The sequence below is a fragment of the Perca fluviatilis genome, chromosome 4 (assembly GCF_010015445.1).
Source record: "Perca fluviatilis chromosome 4, GENO_Pfluv_1.0, whole genome shotgun sequence".
NCBI lineage: Eukaryota > Metazoa > Chordata > Actinopteri > Perciformes > Percidae > Perca > Perca fluviatilis.
Genome location: NC_053115.1, coordinates 11,028,010 through 11,051,001, shown reverse-complemented (window position 1 = coordinate 11,051,001; position 22,992 = coordinate 11,028,010). Strand labels below are relative to the sequence as shown.

Here is a 22,992-nt window from a genome sequence, read left to right as displayed (position 1 = left end):
TGTCTTCTATCCGTTTCTTTACCTTTCTCTTCATCCAGCGTCCAAAAAGCTGCACATAAATGAGACTATGTTGTAATTTTATCTACAAGTTAAAAACTGACCAGCAGGCACGTGCGTCTTCATGCTCCACTGACGCCTACCTTTTGCACTATGGCATGCAAGTTTCCCATCAAAAACACGCTTGATTGCATTTCATAGAAAAGGTTTTAATAAAATTCCCTCAATTTCCTCTTATCATACTTGATATCATAAATGATTACAGCATTGATGATGACAGTCACTCTTCAACATTAAAAAGGCACATAAAAGCATTCAAAGCAGATTATTGCATTTTTCTGGGTTTAAAATTTTACAAAACACACTTCCTGATTGTGTTATAGCATGCTCAAAATTTCCTCCCAGCTCACTGGTGATGTTCTGACCCGTTCTCTTAATACATCCATGGTTCTCCCCAGGTACTGGGCGTTTAAATAAAAACCAGGAAGTGCATCTTTACGTTTTGTGGAACTGGAAAGAGAAGACAGACATTCATAGTGTAACAAACTTTTTTTTTTAAATTCCCTTGACCATGTTACTAAGTTAGGTACTTGACTATTCTATTGCATACATGTACTGTATGGATAGTAATTTGTTATAATTTTTCTTAAAGTGCTTATAGGTTTACTTGAGACAATCTGTGATTGGAAAGATAATGTAAAAGGCATTTTGTACAATTTATACTACAAATACACACAAGATGCAATCCATTATTTATATTCAGTATTGTATGTACATATGTGTGTTTGTGTGTATGTGTGAAGGCCTAGTGTCATCAGTCCCTGTCAGTATATGATGGACTAACACATTCAAACAATAAGACAGTCCATGGCTTTGCTCTAAATTACATTGGGGGTATTCCCCCTCAACTGAGCCTCTGTACAGCAGTAGAAAAACATGTACTTGGCATTAACACATCACAGTCTTGGCACATAGCCTTGGCACCATATTTCATTTACAAACTAGAAAAGTTCCTGATGGCCTCTACGTTCAGCAAAAGCCATGAATAACCCCCCCTGAATATATCAGTAAAAGTCCAAAATAAGGCACTCAAAGTGGAAAATGGAGCAATTGTGGCAAGGTGTCTGCCGTCAGCAGCAGCAGCTGAGATGGATTGATTCTTGCTGAACAGCAATGGCACCGTGTCTCCTAAAGGGAACGAGAGGAAGAAAAGTTCACTTTTCGACTTTATGTAATATAATTTATCACATGTATTTTGTTGGTTTTACAGTAGTATAAGCACTCTGCACTGCTATGAGTGCATTCATTTTTAGCATGGATGGCCCAAGTGGCACTCAAATCCATAACCCTGTTACATCGACGTGTCCTTTTTTTACTTACTGTAGCTGAACAAAATATAGCTGCAAGCAGCAATTTCAAAAGGCAATTAAAAGAAAATCAAGCAGAGCAAACTGCATAAAGTCACAATGAGGATGTCTTTACCCACTGCGCAATTTAGATCATGATAGGAGAAAGCTTTGCAAAGATATGACCCACTTCCTGTTTTTGTCTTTGCTGACAGTTTATTATACAGTTGCATTAAAAAACATTCACTTTGTATTATCGCAAACCTATCAAGCTGTCTTGCATTATGACTCACAAGTCTATTAGTCCTTTTGAATAATGCCTTCACTCCTACAGTAATTCCGGGTATAAGCCAAGTATCAAAAATGTCAAAATGTTCATGCTTAACGCTCCTCTATGGCTGATCCTGTTAAATCCTATATAATGCTCTACATATCACAGCAATTCACAGGTTATGAAAGCTCTAATGTGCTTTTCATTAATACCAGAATCAGAATTCTGTTACTAAATAGGAAAATTATTTATATGTAGTGACCATTGGATCATTTTTGTATGAGAATAAGCTAAACGTGTGCTTTTGACAAACTCTGAATACTTAAAGAAGAGTTATGTTGATTCATCAAAAGGTTTTAGGTGTTACAATAATGCAAATGTATGCTAAAATGTAAGGAAAAAACACACAATGAAATAGGTGACTGCCCCCCCAAGTCTATCACAAGCAAACAGCAGAAATCTTCTTATTAACTTTTAAATTAATATTTTATTATATTTCAAAGAATCTGTGTCTTTGGTATTTTAGTTATAACCTCTTCCATTTCGCTCACCTGCGTCTGGCTAAGCCTCGCTGTCATACTGACTCAGGCGCTTCTTAGACTTCAGTTCTTTCAGCCAAGCGGGAGAGGAGACGGCACTGAATGACACAGAATCACAGGTCAGAGGAGTGTCATGACTAAAATGCATACCAAATTTGAAATAATTTTCTCATCATTTCTATATATATATATTTTTAGGTGTGCTGTCATGCTCTTTTCCCACCCTGCGTCCGTGCCGCCTAAGGGTGGCAGCACTCGTGCAGCCCCTGCCAGATGAGCGGCAGAGCGAGTAGAGCGGGACCGTTGTGAGGGAGATGGTGCCGCTTCCTCATTTTGACTTTCCTTCTCTTCTCTTCCCTTGTCTTCTTCTATTTCCTCTCTTCCTCTGGTTTCACCTCCACCTGTTCTCTTTTTTAACTGAGCCTTGAAGAGAAAGTTAAGGACATTGTACTCAATTCAAATGCCTCCCATTTGTATCATGTTATATGATAATAAAAAAAAACAACTGGAAAACATAATATACTTAAGTTCTCCTCAAACTCTGAGAGAACTTACAATCAAGGCTGCAGGGCTCAATCCAGGGAACATGGGGACTCTCTGAGAGGTGGGAGGAGGAGAACAGACCATCTTCGGTTTAGGCTGCTCCTCGTCAGAGTCTGACTCCCTTTGCTTAGAAGATGTCTCTTTTTCATCTAAAAACAGATATAATGGGTCAGTCAGAACATGCAGTAAATCAACATTTCCAGACTGCTTTTCACCTAGAGCGGATGTGTTTAATTGAGACATTGTTTGCTTATTTTGAAAACACTGAGTTCCAGCCCTCCATGTAGATTACATGACATTATGGATGCAGTAATAACCTGTGGAGTCACAGGTCCTCCAGTCTGGGCTTTCCTTTGGAGCCAAACCTCCATGGAGCGAGCGTGACTGACGCGTTCGAGTTCGCCTCCTACCCAGATCTGCCTTCGATTTCTGCACGCTGGTGTCGAGGAGAGGAGTGGAGCTCTGTGCACAGACACACACACATAATCTAGCAAGCAATTAATAGAACACACTGTATTCACCAGTGTGTAATAACGCACCATCACACTACAGCAATGCAGATGCATCCCAGGTAGGTATGCAAATGAACAACCAAACTACATGTTAATGTTTGCAGCGGATGACGCAGACATCAGCTGTCACCATTCACGAAGGGGGGAGGATTAGAAACTAAGAATCACCAACCTCCGGAAATGGAGCCAGCTCAGGCTCTCTGTAAAAATCAATGGTATCAACGTCTTCAGAGGGGACTTCAGGAACCTGGTCAGGGACGGGCTTTGGGCTGAAGAGAAAGAAAGCTATTTAAAATCGTGTGTGAGCACAGAATGAAATTAGAAGGATATAGGAATTGTTTAGATTCTTTCAGGTCAGGTTCAGGATTAATTTTAGTCCAATTTCTGAGTTTCTGTGTTGTACTTTATAAGCCACAAGGGGGCACAGGGAACTCAAGTCTCAAAAATACTTGACATCACATTTTTGTGTGCAGCTACACTTGGTTATGCTATCACAGGATTTATGTTTAAAAAAACAGGACTTGGAAATTGCATATCTCATTATGCTGAAAATTGAAGTCCAAATCACACATGGATTTAAACAAAAAACTTACTGAAAAACAGAAAAGTAATTTTGGTTTCACAGTCACATTGGGTTATTGTTGGTTACACTACATACTCCACTGATCATACTAAGAAACAAGTGCTAAACTTGGACCTCCAAACTGCACCTTCAGCCTGCTTACTTCTTCAGTGTCAGAAAGCTATAGGGCTTCTATTTGTAAGTGTGCTCAGTTTGAATCAAATTGCCTCCATGAGAAGCCACACCTTCGGCACAAGACACAAGGAATGGCACTCAAACCTGTCCAGTCCTGTCTGTCTCCCATCAGAGTAAATGAAGGACATGAAGCCAAGGAAAGATACAGTCTGCAGTTCACAGTATGTATTAGGTCTGCACGATATGAGGAAAACATGCAATATGCGATAACGTTGTTGCATTACTTGCGATACATAAACAGATATTAAAATGTATTCCGTTCTGCATCTCTGCTGCTTTCAGTATTCTTCTAAAATACAACAAGTTGCTTGTTGAATTTCAAACAAATAAAATGAAATAATTTCTAACATTCTATTATTGAACAAACTGAACATTGAATTGCATATAAAAGGCACCACTTAAAAAGAATGACAGTTACATTTTAATGTGCAGTTATCTACTGATATTTTCTTCCAACTAACAGAAAAAATCTCAGAGTGTCTATTGCGATATGTTGCAGCCTTTTGCGATGTGTATATTGCGCCAGTTGATATTGTGATGATGATAAAGAAAAAACAATATATATTGTGCAGCCCTTGTATATGTGTGTGTGTGTGTGTGTGTGTGTGTGTGTGTGTGTGTTCCTACCTGTCAATTTCAGATGTCTGTTCACAAGCCTCATTCTGCTGGTCTGGCTCATTGTCTATCAATGCATCAGTGTCTTCATCGTTTGTGCTGTTAACTGGTGCCTGAGAGACAGAAAGACGGACAGTAAATTAAATTGGAAAAACTATATCATAGAACAGAACCAGAGAAAACATAAAGGAAGCATTTGACATTTGGATATTTTTTCGCCAAAGTCAACTCCAATTTCATGTTAAGCAAGTGCAGATATCTACCGGTACTACTCTGCCTCTCTCTATGTGTTGGATCAACTGCTTTATCACACGAAATCACATGATGTAAATGTTTTTTTGTTGTTGTGTAAATCTGAATATGAGAACTTCACATTGTGGAGATGAGGCAGAGAGAAAATGGAGTGTGTGCTGAGCCAAGATCACTAACTACAGAGGACTAAGGACCAGCCAAGCATGCATCTTTTAATGAGCCGGTCACAGAAGCTAGGCTGTCCTCAATAAACACCATGAGCACTGGCATACACACCTATATGCCTACACACAGACACACCAAACACACTCATGTTGTCACGCCTACATGCTGGAATGCATGGGTGCACACACAAACACACACACACACTCCAAACAAAAGCAACTACTGTGCACTTCTTAGCAAACATTCCTTTAAGCTCCCTTCACATTTTGTCAAGTGGCACATCCCAATTTTATGTTGTCTGTATTGTCACCTGGATACAAAACAACACTTGAGTAAACAACCCTTCCCTCTGTATGATTTCACACACATCTCATCTCTTTCATAAGTCCATTTATTACTCAGAACTCACACGACAGCAGCTTCATTTGCACAACGCCTGTTATCTGGCAACATCACAGCATGAATGAATAGGCTTCTAGTGATTTTCCTATTACCACAGACTGGTGTTTAGGTACAGAGAAAAACAAAGTCTGTTCTAACAAAGACACAGTCTACAGTGGTGCATTTCCACCACCATGCATATATCTGGAATCTATCCCACCTTTACTACAGAAGTAGCCACTGCAGCTTCCAAACTTTTTAATGTTGTTAGCTAACATTTTTCAGTACATCAGTACTTCAGTACTATTCACAAAAAGCTTCATGTGAATTCAAAGAGAAATGTTATGCATTTTCTGAATATTCCCTATTTGGCATTGGTACGAGTATGCAACACATTGGTACGAGTATGCAACAATGAGACAATTCTGCCACAGAGAAATCACCAATTTTACTTCAAGTACCCTGGAATGAAAAAATGATTGCCTTAAAGTGATGGTTCGGAGTAATTTACCCTATGGTCCTTTGCACCATGACCTCGAGCCAAACACCCCCCCAGAAGCTTTTTTCACCTGGGTCTAACATTAGTGAGGTTAGTAGAGTAACGTGCGCGCTGAATAGCTTAAGCGGGGCTAATGGACCCACGTTTGTATCTCTTAAATGACCCCACTAATAATGCCCGAAATGATACCAAAGGTCTACACTAGTATATATAGGTTATGTACTCATAAAACGATGGATTGGAAAGTTTGTAAGTACACCAGAAGTTTATGTAAATAACACTTGCCTGCTGGCTTCTGCTCTCTGCTGTTGTTGTTGCTGCTGTGAGACGAGTGCTTAGGGCCGTCTACAAATTACAACACCGAAAAGAGATGCAACAAAAATATTTTTTAATTTAACTTATTTTTTAAAGTAAGTGCTGTAATATAACTAGCAGGAGACAAGTAATAATTGAGGTAAGTTTGGAGACATTACCTTATTTAATCATTAAATTAATAAATATGTGTGTTGTAACTCTTTTGGTTGTTGTAATTTGTAGACGGCCCCTAAGCACTCTAACTGCAAGTAGCAGCAGCAGCAACAAAGAGAAGAAGAGAGCAGGCAAGTGTTCATAAACTTCTGGTGTACTTACAAACTTTCCAATCCATCGTTTTATGAGTGCATAACCTATTTGTACTACTTGTGGACGTTTGGTATCATTTCGGCATTATTAGTGGGGTATTTGGGGTACTAGATACAACACGTCAGTTATCTACCTAACGCTAAACTTCTTCAGCTGCTAACGCTAACTTTAAATTTTACCTTTGTTAAACAAAGTGTGAAAAGCTTTTAATGAATTTAGCGAGTCATGCTAGAACTAAATTACTCCGAACCATCACTTTAAAGTAAGTAAAAATCAATTTTGACTAAGCAGCGGAAGAAGCTTTAAACTCAACACTGACATATTGAACATGTTAGCAAACAGCTGCCTATTTTCACATCTAGCAGATACAGAGCAACTTCATTTGGAGTCATGTTTCTGGCCACCTGACAAATTTAAGTCCATTATTTACTCTCCTTTTAGCTCTGTTATTGGCCTCCACCAACTCTTGAGGGAAATGTTTAGCTCTTTAACTGCTAAGTGCTCCACTATGTTATCTGTCTGCCACTTGGTTCTGGGCAGGTAGCATACAGAGGGTTTATCAGATTTTCTTTGCTGTTCCATGTGGGGTTGTCACTATGAGTGGGCACCTTTCACATTACACAGTAATTTAGGCCATTGTTAATATGAAAATATCAATTAATGCAACTTTAATCTACACGCGTGCAGCCGGATTCAGAGGTACATACACACTCTGGAAACTCTATCAAGGCATTTTGTTCCTTTTTTTAAAAGTATTGTAAAAAAAAAAAAAAATCAACACAACAACAGCCTCTAAGTTGCTGACATAGAAACAGATGCGTTAAAAACTTCACAATACAAAAACTACAACTCTAAACAGCAGTAAACCTGCATATGTGTGAATGTGCCAGCACAGTACGTGGAGGACGGAGGATGTGCAAGTCAAGACAGAATGGGCTTTATTATAGTTTACCTCCAAAACATTTTTGTCACGGTCAATGGAATGTGTAAACTTGTTTCTGGTATAGTGGAGAAGATAACAGAGATGCCACAAGCACAACTAACCAAAACTATAATCCAGAATTAGACTGTCAACAAAACATCACCTCTAATAAAGGAATGTGATGGATCATCAAAGTGGATATAGCCTGCAGGTTATTTTTACCTTTTGGTCGTTGTGGCTCTTGCGCGTGCACAGCCACATACAGTATATCAAAGACACACATGTTCACACTCACATGCAGCCAGCAGCCACAGTAAACACTACAAAACTACCAAAGACAGATTTCAGCCTATACCTCAAAAACTACCACCTGTGTTACAGTTGGCACTCAAAGCAGATGACAATAAGATATGCAACAAGGGATAAGTATAAAGGAAATCAGATACCTGCTATTATGCTGTTTTGACAGCAGATTTCCTGTTGAACTAATCGACAAAGTGTTACATTGAAGGTTATTTCATCATTAGGTCTCTTAAAATACTTGTTTCATCTTGACACCTATTTAGACATTGTCTGATAGTTTTCAGTAAGATGAAATAAAAAAACAACAACATAGTTATCATCTAATTTAAAGGTTAATATAATGTAATCGGCTCTGACGTAAGGATAAATAGTGGGGAAAATGCCAATTGCAACGGTGAAAAAGCTATAAAATGACACCAGCCATGACTAAATGTAATCAGCTTGAGCTTAAGGCACACACAGAAGTAGAGGGCACAGAAATAAACAGCCATACTTGGATAAACCTTGTCTAACTGTATCACACTTTGTTATTGTCCTCTGCTTTATCTCTGACACACACCACAGCCACAGAGGGAAAGGGCATGCATGTAGACTGATAAAACACTACATTTAGACAACTTTATCAGATAACTGTGGCCTTCCTGAAACAGGCTGCCACTGCCTACTGCACTTCTTTTTTACATTTGCATGGTTATCTGGTAACACATGTGAGGGGGAATATTAGACTATGGGATACATGGAGCTTTGGTGCAAACTGTAAAAAAGCACCTAAATTTAATGAAGACAGGCCCTAAAGGCTCCCATGTTTATGTATCATTGTGCCTAATGTCAATTAAAATGAGCTAGACAAACCTTTGAAGGTTTAATGTAGCCTAAAATCTGATTGTCATTAACAATTCTAATTATTACACACAATATTTCAAAGCCTCCATTGACTTGTACAGGGTTACTACATCAGCTCTTACAGAGCAGGTTGCAGTGGCTCTCCTCTGCAGAGTCTGCCGACTTCTGACGGAGAAGCGACGCAGGGATCTCCTGCTACGTCTGGCGAAGCTACGAAGCGGTGACATAGCTCTCTGAAACCTTCCTGTTCCGTCTTCACCTTCTTCTTCCTCCTCTTTATCCTCCTCTTCCTCCTCCTGCTGCTGCTTCTCTTCTGCGGTGCCCCACACCAGCTCCAGAGCCCCTTGCAAGGAACGTCGCACGCTGCCGACCCAGCCCGCCACCTGCAGCTGGGCGGCCGACAGTTTCCCTCCGAAGTACTGCATGGTTGAAAGGCTCACACAGCTGGTCGTAGAGGCACTAGGGTCACTATGGGAACTGAGTCACCAGAGAAACTAAGGTTCAGCTTTGTTAAGAGATGAAGGGGTTGTATGGGTGAGTCAGAAAGCTGGGTCTGTAATCTGCCTTTCAGTTGTCATTTTCAGCAAGCACAAGGTGAAGAGTTTTTTGTGAAAAGGTTTGACGTCATGCAAAGCGAGATATATTCCATTTGAGCGGGATCCATTCTCTTTCTCTCCATATTTTCATGGTTCAGCTCAGACAAACTTCCTGTAACAGTCTATTTTTTGCTGTCGGTGAAGAAGTAAATAGTTTGACCAGCCATGTGTTTGCACTGTGACAACACTATTCCACTGCAGCCTTCACTATGATGGATGTGACATCCTAAACAGCAGCGTCCCGAAAAAAGATCACCACATCATGATCCATTTAAAAACACACTGACAGAACTCTCTATCCAAACTTTCCCTTTGGTCGTAAATACAAAAAAATAGCAACAAAGCTTTTAGTCCTGCACAAAACTGTTTTGAGGATTACCTCTTTTCATGTGCACTCTCTTTCACTTCTTCTGCCACAGTCAAGCCTGTTTGCTTGTGTAACCACGTCCAAGTTCACATCACTACTCCGTTTTCCATTCAGAAAAAAGGGAAAAGCAGGGTGGGAAATATCTGCCACTCCAAACATCCAAAGCTGGGTACAGAGAGGTACAGTAGATCACCCCTTTATCTCCTCCATACCTGGGTGATTTCACAGAATGTAAAAACAAAGTGTAGCTCTGTGCACGGATGTGGAAAATCCAAAGGGAAGGCAGGAAGGTGCGGCAGGCTGGGCCAAGGTGCTTTCGGCACCTCCCTCTACTGTTCTCTCCCCGTAGGTAAATGATGCAGGTAACTGAATGAACCGGGTCTTTGTGAGAGGAGTAAGAAGAGCGAACAGCAGAAAACAGGAAGACTTTTGGAAAGTTGAGGGAAAGTTTGAGTACTAGATGACTGAGAGAATGGACAGTGGACATGTGAACTTTCTTGTCCGTGGTTTAGCCCATCCTCTTTTGAGTGTATTTGTGCCAGAAAGTGTGTGTGTGTAAGAGGAGTGACGGACTCTCTCAAAAGGGGTTGGAGAGATTGAGTAGAGACAGAGACAGAGAAAGAGAAAGAGTGGCACCATGTATGGTCATTCTGACACGCTGCCCTGTTGACCAAATCCAAATGAGGACATGATGACCACAAAGTACCTTGCCTCTTCTCACTATAGGATCTATCCATCCATCTTTCCGTCAGCCTTTTAGTAAGTAACCTGAATGAGGTTGCACGGTTGGCTGCACAGCTTATGTTTGCCCAGTAAATATTGTCCTCCATTATGTCCTGTCAAAATAAAAGCTTTTCTCTGCAACACAATGGTGTCTTGTGTTTTTCTTGCAGCATAAACAAGTTCCTTAAACTCTCTCTCTTTAAACTTTACTGTTTTGTGTTATGGTGGCCATATATATTATAGTGGTGCAAGGTAGGCTACTCTACATTAGATAAACTTGTAGGTTTCTGTCATGCAGGATAAGGAAGTGCAAATGTTTTTAGAGCAGCAGCGCCACTCAGTGGTGAAAACAGGACTGGACTCAACAAAGCAGCTTAGTGGCTATACAACGCCTCCTTACAGTAGTTCACTGGTTATGTGGATTGGTTTGTTTGCTGAAGCATGCAAACAGAAACACAATATCAATGCACACACGCACACACACACACACACACAGTTAAGGGCCCCAGAGTTCAGTGTTTTCATTAATTCTGCAAAAATGCTGCATGTTCAAACAGGTGGTGAACCAATCTGTCTTGACTTCACTTTTCATTGCTTGTTTGCTTCCTTGGCTCTTTTGATCAAGTTTCCCTGTCATTCAACATTTCCCAGCAACATTAGCTGACTATTAGACGTCCAGCTGATAAGGACTACTTCTTTCAGGCAGTACAGCCATTATGTTTATTTGTAGGTCCACCCAGAAGTTTGCTCAGACATGGCTTGTTGACTGCAGCTGTACTATATCGTCAATGGGTCCTTGAATGTGAATCAACTGAAGCAGAAAATAAACATTCTGTTAAAAGCAGCCTTATGATATCTACAGTATGATAGGCATAGCAGCACTAATACAAAGCTAATGCTTGTCCAATTCGTAAGATAAAAGTGGTCGAAGTCTTCAGTCCACCAACACTTAGAGGTTGTCCAGCTTCAGGCTAAACTATAGACAGAATTAACAATTGGACATGAGCTACAAACGAATGCCTGAATTAAGAATGGGAAGGGTGATCAAATGGATTTTACTAGTCAAAAGTAGAGAACGTCTTTGTTAACTCCTCCCATGAAAACAGCGTAGGATTGCCATTTCTTGGCAGATCTTTATATTTTTATATTCCCAAATCGGCACAGAAAGTAAAATTAGGAGCGGGGACTATAGAAAAGATCCCATATCATAGTATCTATATCATTATATATTTTAATATAGTACATTTTATTGAAAATTAATTGAGTAATGTATAATGGGTGAAATAAACAGACAGGAAGATCTGTTTTTAGTTATTCCAGTAATTCAAAGCACTAGTTTGATATTTTGGGAAATGTGTGAGTTAGAAGAGAAGATTTAATACCAAATCTCACCAAATATGAAGCTATGGCTAGCAAACAGATTCTCTTCATCAGTTATCTTAGCTTAGCATTAAGACTGAAAACAGGGAAACAGCTAGCTTGGCTCTGTCTAAATTATATATGGTGTATTAATTGGCATGAATTAGAGGTGCTGGTAGGCAGTTTTTGTTACCTTTTGTTACCAGAACCAGGCTATCTGTGGGCCCGTTTTCCTGTCTTTATGCTAAGCTAAGCTAAGATAAAATAAGCTAAGCTACACGGCTGCTGGGCCCAGCTTCATATTTATCATACAGATATAAGTGTGGTATCAATTGTCTCATCTAACTCTTAGCAAGACCGAATAAGCATATTTCCCAGAAAGTCTAACTATACCATACTATTCAAGTGGATAAATATAGTGATGGGAGAGGCTGGCCTACTGCATTACAGGACCAAAAAATAAATCTAAAACATGTAAGGTGGAACCCACTCACTGGCAATCTGCTACAAAACCTCTAGCACTGATTAGGTAAAATTCAATATGTAAAACTCACCCATAGCTGCTGGAAATAACCCATCCAAGACCCCCATGTGAAATAATCCATCCCTTGTTCTTATGCTCATGCAATGTTTTTTTTCTTCTTTTAAACTGCCTTTGTCTCTGAAAATAAATATTTTCTTCATGCACAAATAAGAGAAAAATGAAAGCAGCAGACAGACTAATGCAGGAGAGATGCAGAGGAAGTCGTAACCTCACTTCCTGTTAGATTTCTTAACCACACATCTTCACATGTGCACCAGCAGACATTCAGGGTTCACACAATCTGATGTAATTTTACAGTTGACTGAACGATTCAGAAAATGCATCAGGAACTGTCTTTCTCACCCTCAGGGGTAGTTTAATTTGATCGCACAAAATGAGAATCACTTTTTATCACCACACCTCCAAAGTCAACACTTATCTTTTTCCAACACTACGAGTATTTTTTTTTATTGGAGGAAATAAGGTCTTGCTGTCAGCAAGGGCAGGTACTACTACTGACACACGGCACAAAGATGTAGATTTCAGGCCATGCTTGTCTCATTACTCAATGTCACACCTAGACACACACCTAGACACACACACACACACACACACACTTAGACAAACACACACACCTAGACAAACACACACACACACACACACACACACACACACACGTATTTAAGCTGTGACTGAATCAGGGCGAAGCGAGTATAACAAGATGTTTTTCCCTGTGCTACAAGAATGCCAATGTGTTGGTGCAGGTGGGGAGTGTGTGACTGCCAGGATGATTCAGTGGTGAAATAATCACATTTAGGCCTACCTGCATGTACACTCCTGTCTCTGTGCCTAACCTCACCCTTTCTGTGTCAGTGAACAATTTCCCCCTTCCATATTAACTTTGCTGGTGTTCACAACAACAAAATCTACCAATAGTGGGTACAAATCGCGTTGCATTCCAACAGAATGGGACTGAATTTTGTATTTACCTCCTGCTCGTCTCCTTCGTCCACTTCATCTTCCATTGTCTCCTCCTCTTCCTCCCTCCGCGTCTCCTCCTCCTCATCCTCCTCCTCCTCCTCCCCCTTCTCCCCCACCTCCATGGAGATGAGCTGTTCTTCCTCTGGTCTTTTCTGGGCTAATGTAGGTTTTGGGCTGCCTGGTTTTTCCACCTGCTCTGGCACTTTACTTTCCAGAGGACTGACCTCCAGGGGTGCCACCACTTCAACTTCCTCTTTATCCGCAGGGACAGCTGGCCGACTCTGGATGAGCGGACTAGTTTCCACTTTAGCCTGCGAGCCCCATCTCTTTGGTTTGACTGAAAAGTCGTCAAAATCCACCTTCAACAGAGGCGGTTTGACAGAGAAGTCATCGTAAACAACTTCGACCTGACTCTCGCCCGTCTCGTAGGCTTTCACTAAGGGGGAATACGGCCATTCTGACTTTCGAGGCACATCTTCAGAGTCAAAGCTGATTAAATTTGGCCCCGCACTCTCTCGTTCTTCCCTCTTTCTCTCGTCCTCCAATCGTAGCTCTTCTTCCAGTTGTGCTCGCTTTCTGTCCAATTCCTCTCGCATTTTTCTCTCCAGCTCCTCCGCTCTTTCTTTCTCTATCTGTCTCTTTCTTTCCTCTTCCCTTCTTCCTTCCTCTCTTTGTCTCTCCATCTCTATTTGCCTCATTCTCTCCAACTCTTCTTCTTTTTTTTGCTGCTCTTTCAGCATCCTTTGCCTCTCCTTTTCTCTTTCCTCCATTCTTAATCTTTCTTTCTCCCTCTCCTCTTGTCTGAGTCTCTCTTCTTTCTGTCTCGCCCTCTCCCTGTCCTCCTCTTTCTGTCTCTCCATCTCTATTTGCCTCATTCGCTCCATCTCTTTTATTTCTTGCTGCTCTTTTAGCATCCTTTGACTCTCCCTTTCTCTTTCCTCCGCCTCTATTCTTAATCTTTCTTTCTCCCTCTCCTCTTGTCTGAGTCTCTCTTCTTTCTGTCTAGCCCTCTCCCTGTCTTCCTCTTTCTGTCTCTCCATCTCTATTTGCCTCATTCTCTCCATCTCTTTTATTTCTTGCTGCTCTTTTAGCATCCTTTGCCTCTCCCTTTTTTCCTTTTCTTTTCTCGCCTTCTATTTTAATTTTTTTTTTCTTTCTTTTTTCTCCCTCTCCTCTTGTCTGTGCTCGCCTCTCTCCCTGTCCTCCTCTTTCTGTCTCTGCCACATCAACTCCAACTCTTTCTCTCTTTCCCTCTCTCCTTCTTCTCCTCTCTGCCTCTCCGTCTTGTTCACCCACTCTTTTTCCCACTCCTCCTCTCTTTGTTTCTTTTTATAAATTTCCTTCTCTCTCAGTTTTCCCTCCAATCTGTATTCCTCGTGGCTGTGAATCAATCTCTCCTCCTCCTCTCTAGGCCTTTGTCGTTCTCTTTCCTCCCTTAGTTTCTCCTCTTTCCTCACCTCCTCCTTCATTCTCTCTTTTTCCCTCTCCTCCTGATCTTGTTTAAGTCTCTCCTCTTTCTGTGTCGCCTTCTCTCTTTCCTCTTCTCTCTGTCTCTGCCACATCAACTCCATCTGCCTTTCCCTCTCCATCTCTTCTTCTCTCAGCCTTTTCCTTTCCCTCTCCTCTTCTTTCAACATTTCTCGCTCCCATTCCTCCACCCTCTGTCTCTCCATTTCCTCTTCCTTCAGCCTCTCTCTCTCCCTTTCCTCCTCTTCCCTCTGCCTTGCCTTTTCTTTCTCCCTTTCCTCTTCTTTTTGTTTCCGCTCCTCTTCCAACTTGAGTCCTGCCTGTTCGTTCTCTTTTGCTCTCCGTCTTTTCTCAAATTCCAAATGTTTCAGTCGTTCCTTTTCTTGCTCTTGCACTTCATCAGCATCCTTCTTTTGAAGACCTCCTACTCTTTTGTAGACAGGCACTGGAACAGGGATGTCTTCCTCAGCTTCATCCCCAGAAGCCTCTTCTTCTTCTTCTTCTTCGCTGGAATCAGACGCTGAGCCCAGGATCAATGGAGGCCCACCATCATCTCTCTCTACGATACCAAAGCGAACAGAGCGGCGTTTGACATCGTTCCTCTTTGGAGCAAGTTGAGCACTTTCACTTGCAGCTGAGTCTCCCTCATCAGTGGCAGCGGGGGTCGTAAATGAGCTGTGATTGCGTAGTTGGACACCCCCCTCTGTTGATTTGTTCTGCAGAGGCTCTCCTAACGTTTCTCTTAAGTTTTCCGATGGCTTAACTTCAGCGAGCGCCTCTTTAGAGGTTTCCATCGGGGTCTCTGTGGGTTGTTCAGCAGGTGACACCTTTGAAGGAAGATCCACCGCCTGACTGGCCGATGTCTCGGTTGATTGAGGTTCAACAGGCGGAATTTTGGTTGTTTTCTCTCCTGTTGGAGCAGTTGGTGGCTCCTGGCTGTGGCAGAGATAACAGTTGTTCAAGGTAAAAAATATATATATATATTACAGTTTAATGATCCTGCTTTGAAAGAATTTTTCACAGATCAATGGCAGTGCTCAGACCTGCCATTGTAATACATCCAAGCACATTTATATATATATATTTCGATACCTCTCTCATGAATAGAAACTGGGGGAAATAGCTAGCCTGGCTCTGGCCATTGTTAAATAAATTTGCTTACCAGCACCTCTAAAATTCAGTAAATAACATGTTATATATTTTTATTTGTTTGCAAAGAACATTATGTATGAATGAAAAGTTGTGGTTTTAAACGTCGTAACGTCTTGGCCTGGCGCCGTGACTGGAGTGTTGCAAGGAACCTTTTACAAGCTAGATGTTTCCCCCCTGTTTCCAGTCCTTATGGTAAGCAAAGCTAATCACCTGCGGTCTCTTCACATTTACCATACAGACATGAGAGTGGTATAGGCCTTCTGATCGATATTACCAAAAATGTCAAACTACTGCTTTAAAGGGTTGTTTCACCCACATTACAAAAATACATATATTCTTTCACTTACCTCTAGTTGTATCTAACCATTCCGATTGTTTAGTTTTATTTGCCAAGTTTTCTGCCTTTACGTCACCACAATGGTGGTGGATATAATTTGTGGTGCTCAGAGCACTGAAAGTTTACATAAAAAAATGTCAACAGCAACGCCTCTTTGTAGTCTTTGCTACTCTGGATTATCCACAGAACACACTTTTAACTAACTTTAAAGGAACCATTCTTCTACTGTCAACAGTGATATCTCTCTTCAAACCAGTAAGGACATCTTGCTGTTGAATTTTTTTGAATGTCATTTTCCTTTTTTTTTTCCTTTCTTTTTTAAAGATAATTTTTTTGGGAGCTTTTTTCCCTTTATTTCAGAGAGACAGTGGATAGGCAGGAAAGGTGGGAGAGAGATGGGGGATGACACGCAGCAAAGGGCCTCAGGTCGGATTCGAATCCGGGCCGCTGCAAAGGCCTCAGCCTACATGGGGCGCACGCTCTTACTTTTGTTTTCAATGCTGCAACAAAAACTAAATTCTACAGTATTCACATCTGTTGTAGTTGGAATAGCTGCAAAGGAAATATCAAAACTTGGGCATATAAACCAAACTACCAGAGTGGTGAGATGCTGGGGTGTAACAATGTCTTATACATAAAAAATACATAGCAGTATAGCAGGTTGGTTATCTAATCTTACTGTAATATTTACACTTTGAGGAGGCCTGGTTTGCGCTCTTATTTAGACTTGGTTATTTGAGGACACAATCTTAATAGCAAGCTACATTATTAATTTACCACAGCACTATTGATGTCCACACAAAGTACAGAAAGTTAGAGAGACAAAGGAAAAGACGACAGTGCTGGTGACACTCAAATTAACACCAAACAGTTCTAGACTTGCAGTCATCTCTCTATGATTTGTTGAAATTGTATGGCAGAGACTGGAGAAACCTTCCTCTCTTTAAGAAAACCATCCACCCTAGAGTCTAAATTCTATAAGTACCAATAAAGCACCAATTTTACAAAAAGGAGCACCTATTATATTGAGCAGAATGATAAATTGCAACAAGAGTTGACATAAAAAGCCCTTAAAAAGCACATAAAAAGTGTGGACGTGACACTTTGGATCTGTTGCATGAGTCTGATCACAAAAAATGAATCTGAAATGAAAATAGTATAACCCTGGCCAATAATAGCTAACTATAATATACAGTATGTGCCATTAACCTTAAATCTACCTTGATTGCACATGCAAAAGAATGTTCTTTTTTCTTTTACTCATGTCTTAGCAAGCCACAAACACAAACAGCAGGGATGAAAGGAGGCTCACTCACCTTTTAGAGCGAGTTCGGGGTGCAACCTGAGGCTTCTTTTCAGTCTTTGGACCCTCAGGGATCGTTTCCGTGGCCCAGGTTTTGATTCTCTCCTTTACACCCTTTACAACGCCTGTACCATTTATAATTTCTGGCTCCTCTCTCTTTGTCATGGCCTCTGGCCTAGATGACGAGTCAAACAGGAGACTGATTCTGCGTTTTATACTGCCTCCTCCCCTGTAATCCTCTTTTAGTGCACCTTCATCGTTTGACGGCTCTGATGTTGTCTGGTTTGGCTCTGGATCTGAAGACTCTGGCTTGTGTGCATCATCTTTGGTGCTGGTTGTAGAGACAGTTACACTTGGCTGGGGGGGTAGAGAGCCAGCTGACTCAAACTTCGATGTGAGCTTCATGGACAGACGCTTCCTGCTGTTGCCCCATCGATATGCTGGATTGTCTGTAGAGGAAACGTCACTACCTGATTCTTCAACAGTTTGGACCATAGACGTCTGAGTTATGTCTTCTGTCTTTTTTCCGTCTATCTGTTCTGAGTTTACAATATCAGTGGATGCTTTGTGGTTTGCTTGGATGACATCATCTCTCTGGATTGGCTCAGACTTGGGTGTCTCTTTGGGTGGAGCGGTTCGTGAGGCTGGATCTGATTTTCCTACACTAGAATCAAGAGTATCCTCTCCATATGGACTTGCTTTGCTTTCTTTGGTTGGTTTCGGTTTATCTTTGGTGAGCACACTTACAGAGCTGGGTTTGGAATCCGAGGTGGTGGTTTGTTGAGGGAGTTTCTGAGCGGGGGTGGAGACAGACGGTTTGGGGACACCTGAGGCCTCCGATTTTCCAGTCTGCTGTGTTGTTGTCTTAGAGGTTACAGCCACCCTCTTTGGGGCATGGATGGAGCGAATGGTGGTGTTCTTCTGCAGAGAGAAGGGCTTGGGAGTGAGCCGAGGTTTGGGGGCCAGAGATGGCTTGGGGTTTGAGGTGCCACCAGTCTGGGAAATCTCAAAGGAGCTCTCCATAACTGAGTCACTGAAAGAGGGGAGGAGAGGAAGTGTTTAGCAAAAACTACATATTTACACTGAAAAAACATTATCACTACAAGCCATGACACAGACAGTTGGTTATGTTTTTTACAAAGAAAACTGGATGAGTCTGGTCTGTCTAGATTCTTGAAACCACATTACTGCTGCAGGGGCAAAGAGAAACTAATCAATCACCCTGAACAACAGCGAGGTAGTCCTCGAGACCGGTCTTGGTCTTAAGACCGGTCTCAAGACCACTTTTTGAAGGTCTTGGTCTCGTCTCGGAATCGACCACGTTTTTACTTGGCCTTGTCTTGGTCTCGGATGAAGAGGACTCGGGATTTTATTTCAAGACCGGTCAAGACCACAGCTGCGGGGATATCTCTAATGTAGGTGACAGGAGAAGAAGCTCTGGACTGTCTGGGAGATGTCAGCCAAATCGTCGGCAACAACATCTTATTTATTATATATTTTTTAAAGGATTTATATTGCAAAACAACATCTTAAAGAAAACACACAACATTCCACCTGCATTTTTTTATCGGCACTTAGTAAGGAAGCATAAACAAAGGTAAGCGTAAGTGTAAATTGAAGTAAAGTTATTAATCTGCCTCTGTACCAAAACTCTCCAGTAATCTCTTCACCCCTCACCCAAAGGGATTTACCGAATATTAGCTATACATATTAGCTAGTTGTATACTGTATGTTTCAGTTGTTTGACCCGGTCTTGGTCTTGTCTCGGTCTCGATACACTCTGGTCTTGGTAATGACTTGGTCTCGGTTTAGGTGGTCTTGACTACAACACTGCTGAACAAAAACTAGAAACTATGAAAAGTCTACCTGCCGGGATGATTTTTATTTGGTTTTCTTCCTAAGTTTAGTTTTTAAATAATAATGGAAAAACCTGTTGACAATGAATGTGCTCTTTTCTACTAAATGAAACCACTTAAATGGCCAGTTTCTTCCTTATGCCAAAGATCTGACCTGTCAGTCACTGTCACTTTTTCAGCCTGGAGGATAATTGTTATGTTCTAAGTGACCTCTGAGGGTTCATCTTGATTGAGGATGTCCAAAACTTGACTTAAAGTCGATCTAAATGAACGGAGAGAAGTCACACATAGGATGGCAAACTAAAATGTAAGTACCTGTGTTGTCCAAACAGTCACAATTGCGAAGGACACACTTTTTATTTATGCCCCGAGCAACATGGAATACATTTTATTATTCCAAAATGATATATCAATACTAGACCCTTTCAAGATTGTATCTACCAATAGTCTTTGTCATTTCTAGCTAATAAGAGGTTATTAACCTTCTGTTGGAGATCTTTGATAACTTCACAGTGCACCGGCCCAGAAAACAGCTGAGCTGTTGTAGTGTGATTAGGTGACACTACTGGGATCTATTCAACACAAGTTGATAATTTCTTAAGGCTCTGACACACCAACCCGACGGCCGACCGTCAGCAGAAAAGGCAGTCGGACTGACTGCCTCCCAGAGTTGGTCAAAAAAGTGCCTCGGAACACACCGAAGCGACGCCGACTTGACAGTACGTTCTGCGCGAGACGTAATACGTCTCCATAACAGCAGGCAGCACTAATCTGTATTGTCGCCCAAAAATGAAAACCGGTAGCTGATGACGTGGGTCTGGCTGCTCCCGGATTTTACAACCGGGCATAATGGCGACTTTGTTCGGAATACGATGTCATATTTTACGAAGATAGTTCACCAAAACGTGTTTCAGAAAACATTTTAAGCGAGAAATAGGCCGTGCAGTTGCTGAATCTGTCTTCATTTCAGATCGACAAAGGTCAGTTTAAAAGATTTTCATCAGGTTTTGAGAGGCCTTCGTCAGGCTCATCCCGCTCGTCATTTCCGGGTTAGCACTCCACCATTTAGATTAGTCATTGAGTCCGACTGCCCGCCATCCGACCCAGCATGTCAGGTCGGCCATAATGAAGGCCGACGGCTCCTCCGGCTGACGACGGCACGGAACACACTGAACAGACTCGAGTCACTGACCTCGCCAAACTGTCTGACAGCCAAAAATCGGGGTGGTGTGTCAGGGCCATTACACATAAAAACTGTACTAGTCAAGTCTTAGTAAGAAGATTCATAGGCTGAAAAAAAAGATACATTATTAAATGATAACATTTACAGACAAGTGTGATATTACACTGTTATAATATGTGAATTTGAAGGTAGAAATAAAGGGAGCTTCCATACAGTTTTAAACCACACTTAATATGAAAAACTACTAAAATAGAAATCAAAACAGGCAGGTGTTTTTCAGAGACTGAAGCAGGCCTGATGAGTCATCACATACACACAAATCAACAATATGGTCTTCAGAAATGACACCGTCACACCAGATTTCCAATTGAACTGAAACAACTGACAGATAAACAAGTGTTTATGTAAGTACTGTCTCATGAGCAAAAGAAGAAGCCAAACTTGCACACCCGAAAGAAAGAAACGACAGCAACAGCTCCCAATTTTACACTACAGTAAATGCCACAGGCATTCATTGTATGTCATCTGGTTTGACCTGTAATACTTTAGCACAAACCGGTAACTCCACGCCCCACAATTTAATACTCTCAACTCTCAGCGTTTGTCAGCAAAGTGCTTACTGTGTCACTTTCACATTAACAACCTACAGCTGGTTTGGATCAACTGTATTGATTCGAGAGAGAAAAAATCCACTATTGCACTATTATAGGTTTTAAAGTGTTTTTTGCATGTTATATTTTTTTTCAGAATTATCTTTTTGCTGGATTGCTCAAATACGCAGCACCTCTGGGCGTGCATGGTATTGTGCAACGACATCAGCAAGGACTCTTAACAGCTGTGTAGTGTTTGTTTCTGCTTTCCTCCATTTTTTACACAGTTGAATTCCTAAGAAACAAACACTGTCTGGCAGAGAAAGCTGCAGTTGATGGATGCTTTCTGTTGCTTATTTAGGCCACATTCATTAAGTCGGTGAAAATCATTCTGCAGCAGCACTTAGCTTTGTGGGATTTTTGTCTCTTTATCTTTGTTTGCCTTTAGTGACTGCTGCCCTGCCACACTCGGTCCCTTTCGTTTTTATGTCCACCGTATTATTTACTTCTTTGAGTGATGCTGTGAGAAGCCAACCACGTATTTTGGGATAACCGGTCTTCAGAGAGGAAAACATTGCGATGTAATGAAAGTGGCGCACAATAAATGGCGAAATGAACGTTATTTCGGGCCATGTGTTTTCATTACGGGTTGTTAATAAGTTACTAGCCTAATAAACGCGTCAACGAACTCCCAGTCGTTGAACCAGCAGTGTGTCCTCTGAAGCTGGACAAAGGAAACTGAGATGGATGAATATAAGTTAGCCTACTTTACGTTTTAACTCAAGCTATGCTGTCAGTTTTGTCAACGACTATTTGGTGAGGATAACGTATGTGTACGCGGATACTCCCAATATTACCCCACATATTCACGTTACAAAATAAGAAAATATAGGCTTATCATAAAGACTGTGCACCTGCTCTTAACACCACCTTTATGAACTTTTCCACCGGTTGAGATATTTAACAGACATTTCTTTTTACCTTTGGTCTTCACGCAGTCATAGGCTACAGGTGGAGGAAGGAAGCGGGAAGAAGTTCCAAAATAAAAATGTTCCTCAGTTTTTCGCGATCGTCTCGCCTGCTGAGCTGTTGTCAGTGTTTTTTTTTTTTTTCTCTCTCCCCAAGTCATTCACACTTACAAGACGTCAGACTGCTCCTATACACCCAGCGGGCACTCCCCTCTGCCCGCCTCAGGTCGAGCCACTCTGCTCTGGGAGTCAAGCTGGAGTCAAGGTACACGCCGAGAGACACGATTAGACCGGAAGTGACGTTTGTTTACTTAAAAATAAAAGCGCACCATAACTATTCAAGACAATCACCGAGAGGAGGATGCTGTCTCTGTCCACAGTGTGCCCCGTTACAATGAGAGTGTTCAAACAGACTCCGATTTCAGTTTGTGTACAGCTTGCCTGATAACTGAAGTGTTTCTCCCTTAAAATGGAATCTGTAAATTCCTGGCTAATAAGCAAAGGAAATATGATGAAAGATTACATTTGTTGGTATAATTATGATTAAGTGACCACTTTACTGTTGTGGTTTTGCATATTGTAGCCTACTGAAGTGTTAACTATTGCAGGGGACATAATGCATACAGCCTACCTTAAATGCTTTGCGTGCTGGTGACTTGAGTTACAGGCTATTTCTAGTAGATATAGGCTACGATACGACTGTATAAAATATACCAATTTTGTCAAGCTACCAAAGTGTTAGCTTTCAGTGTAGCCTAATTAACAATTGGAACAGGCATCAAATTGATCAAGGCTGGGACCCAATGACTGAAACTACTGTTTTATGGCAATACTCCAAGGTAAGCAATTCAATTTGAAAAGCTAGGCCTAACTGTAATGCTCAGGTTTTGCATTAAAATGAACTTAATGAATGGGATGAAGTGACTCACCGTGATTAGAAATGAAAGCAGAACTGTAATTTCGGAGTGTTACTGTTACAGTATTTTGTCTTGAAAATTCGAACCAGAAATGCTCTGTAAAC

At 41.3% G+C, this 22,992-nt stretch overlaps 1 protein-coding gene across 1 annotated transcript; it reads right to left on the bottom strand.

The window, feature by feature from the left end:
• Positions 1–185: 185 nt before the first annotated feature.
• LOC120556651 (trichohyalin-like) lies at positions 186–22,207 on the bottom strand. Its single transcript, XM_039796291.1, has 12 exons — positions 21,985–22,207; positions 17,388–18,407; positions 14,301–15,518; positions 13,124–13,937; positions 8,689–9,045; positions 4,593–4,693; positions 3,381–3,477; positions 3,014–3,158; positions 2,709–2,845; positions 2,377–2,576; positions 2,166–2,251; positions 186–1,185 (listed from the first exon to the last, which is right to left on the bottom strand). Exons 2-11 carry the CDS (start codon positions 18,395–18,397, stop codon positions 2,176–2,178), a joined length of 4,155 nt encoding a protein of 1,384 aa, XP_039652225.1. The 5' UTR covers positions 18,398–18,407; positions 21,985–22,207; the 3' UTR covers positions 186–1,185; positions 2,166–2,175.
• Between the last annotated feature and the right edge of the window lie 785 nt (positions 22,208–22,992).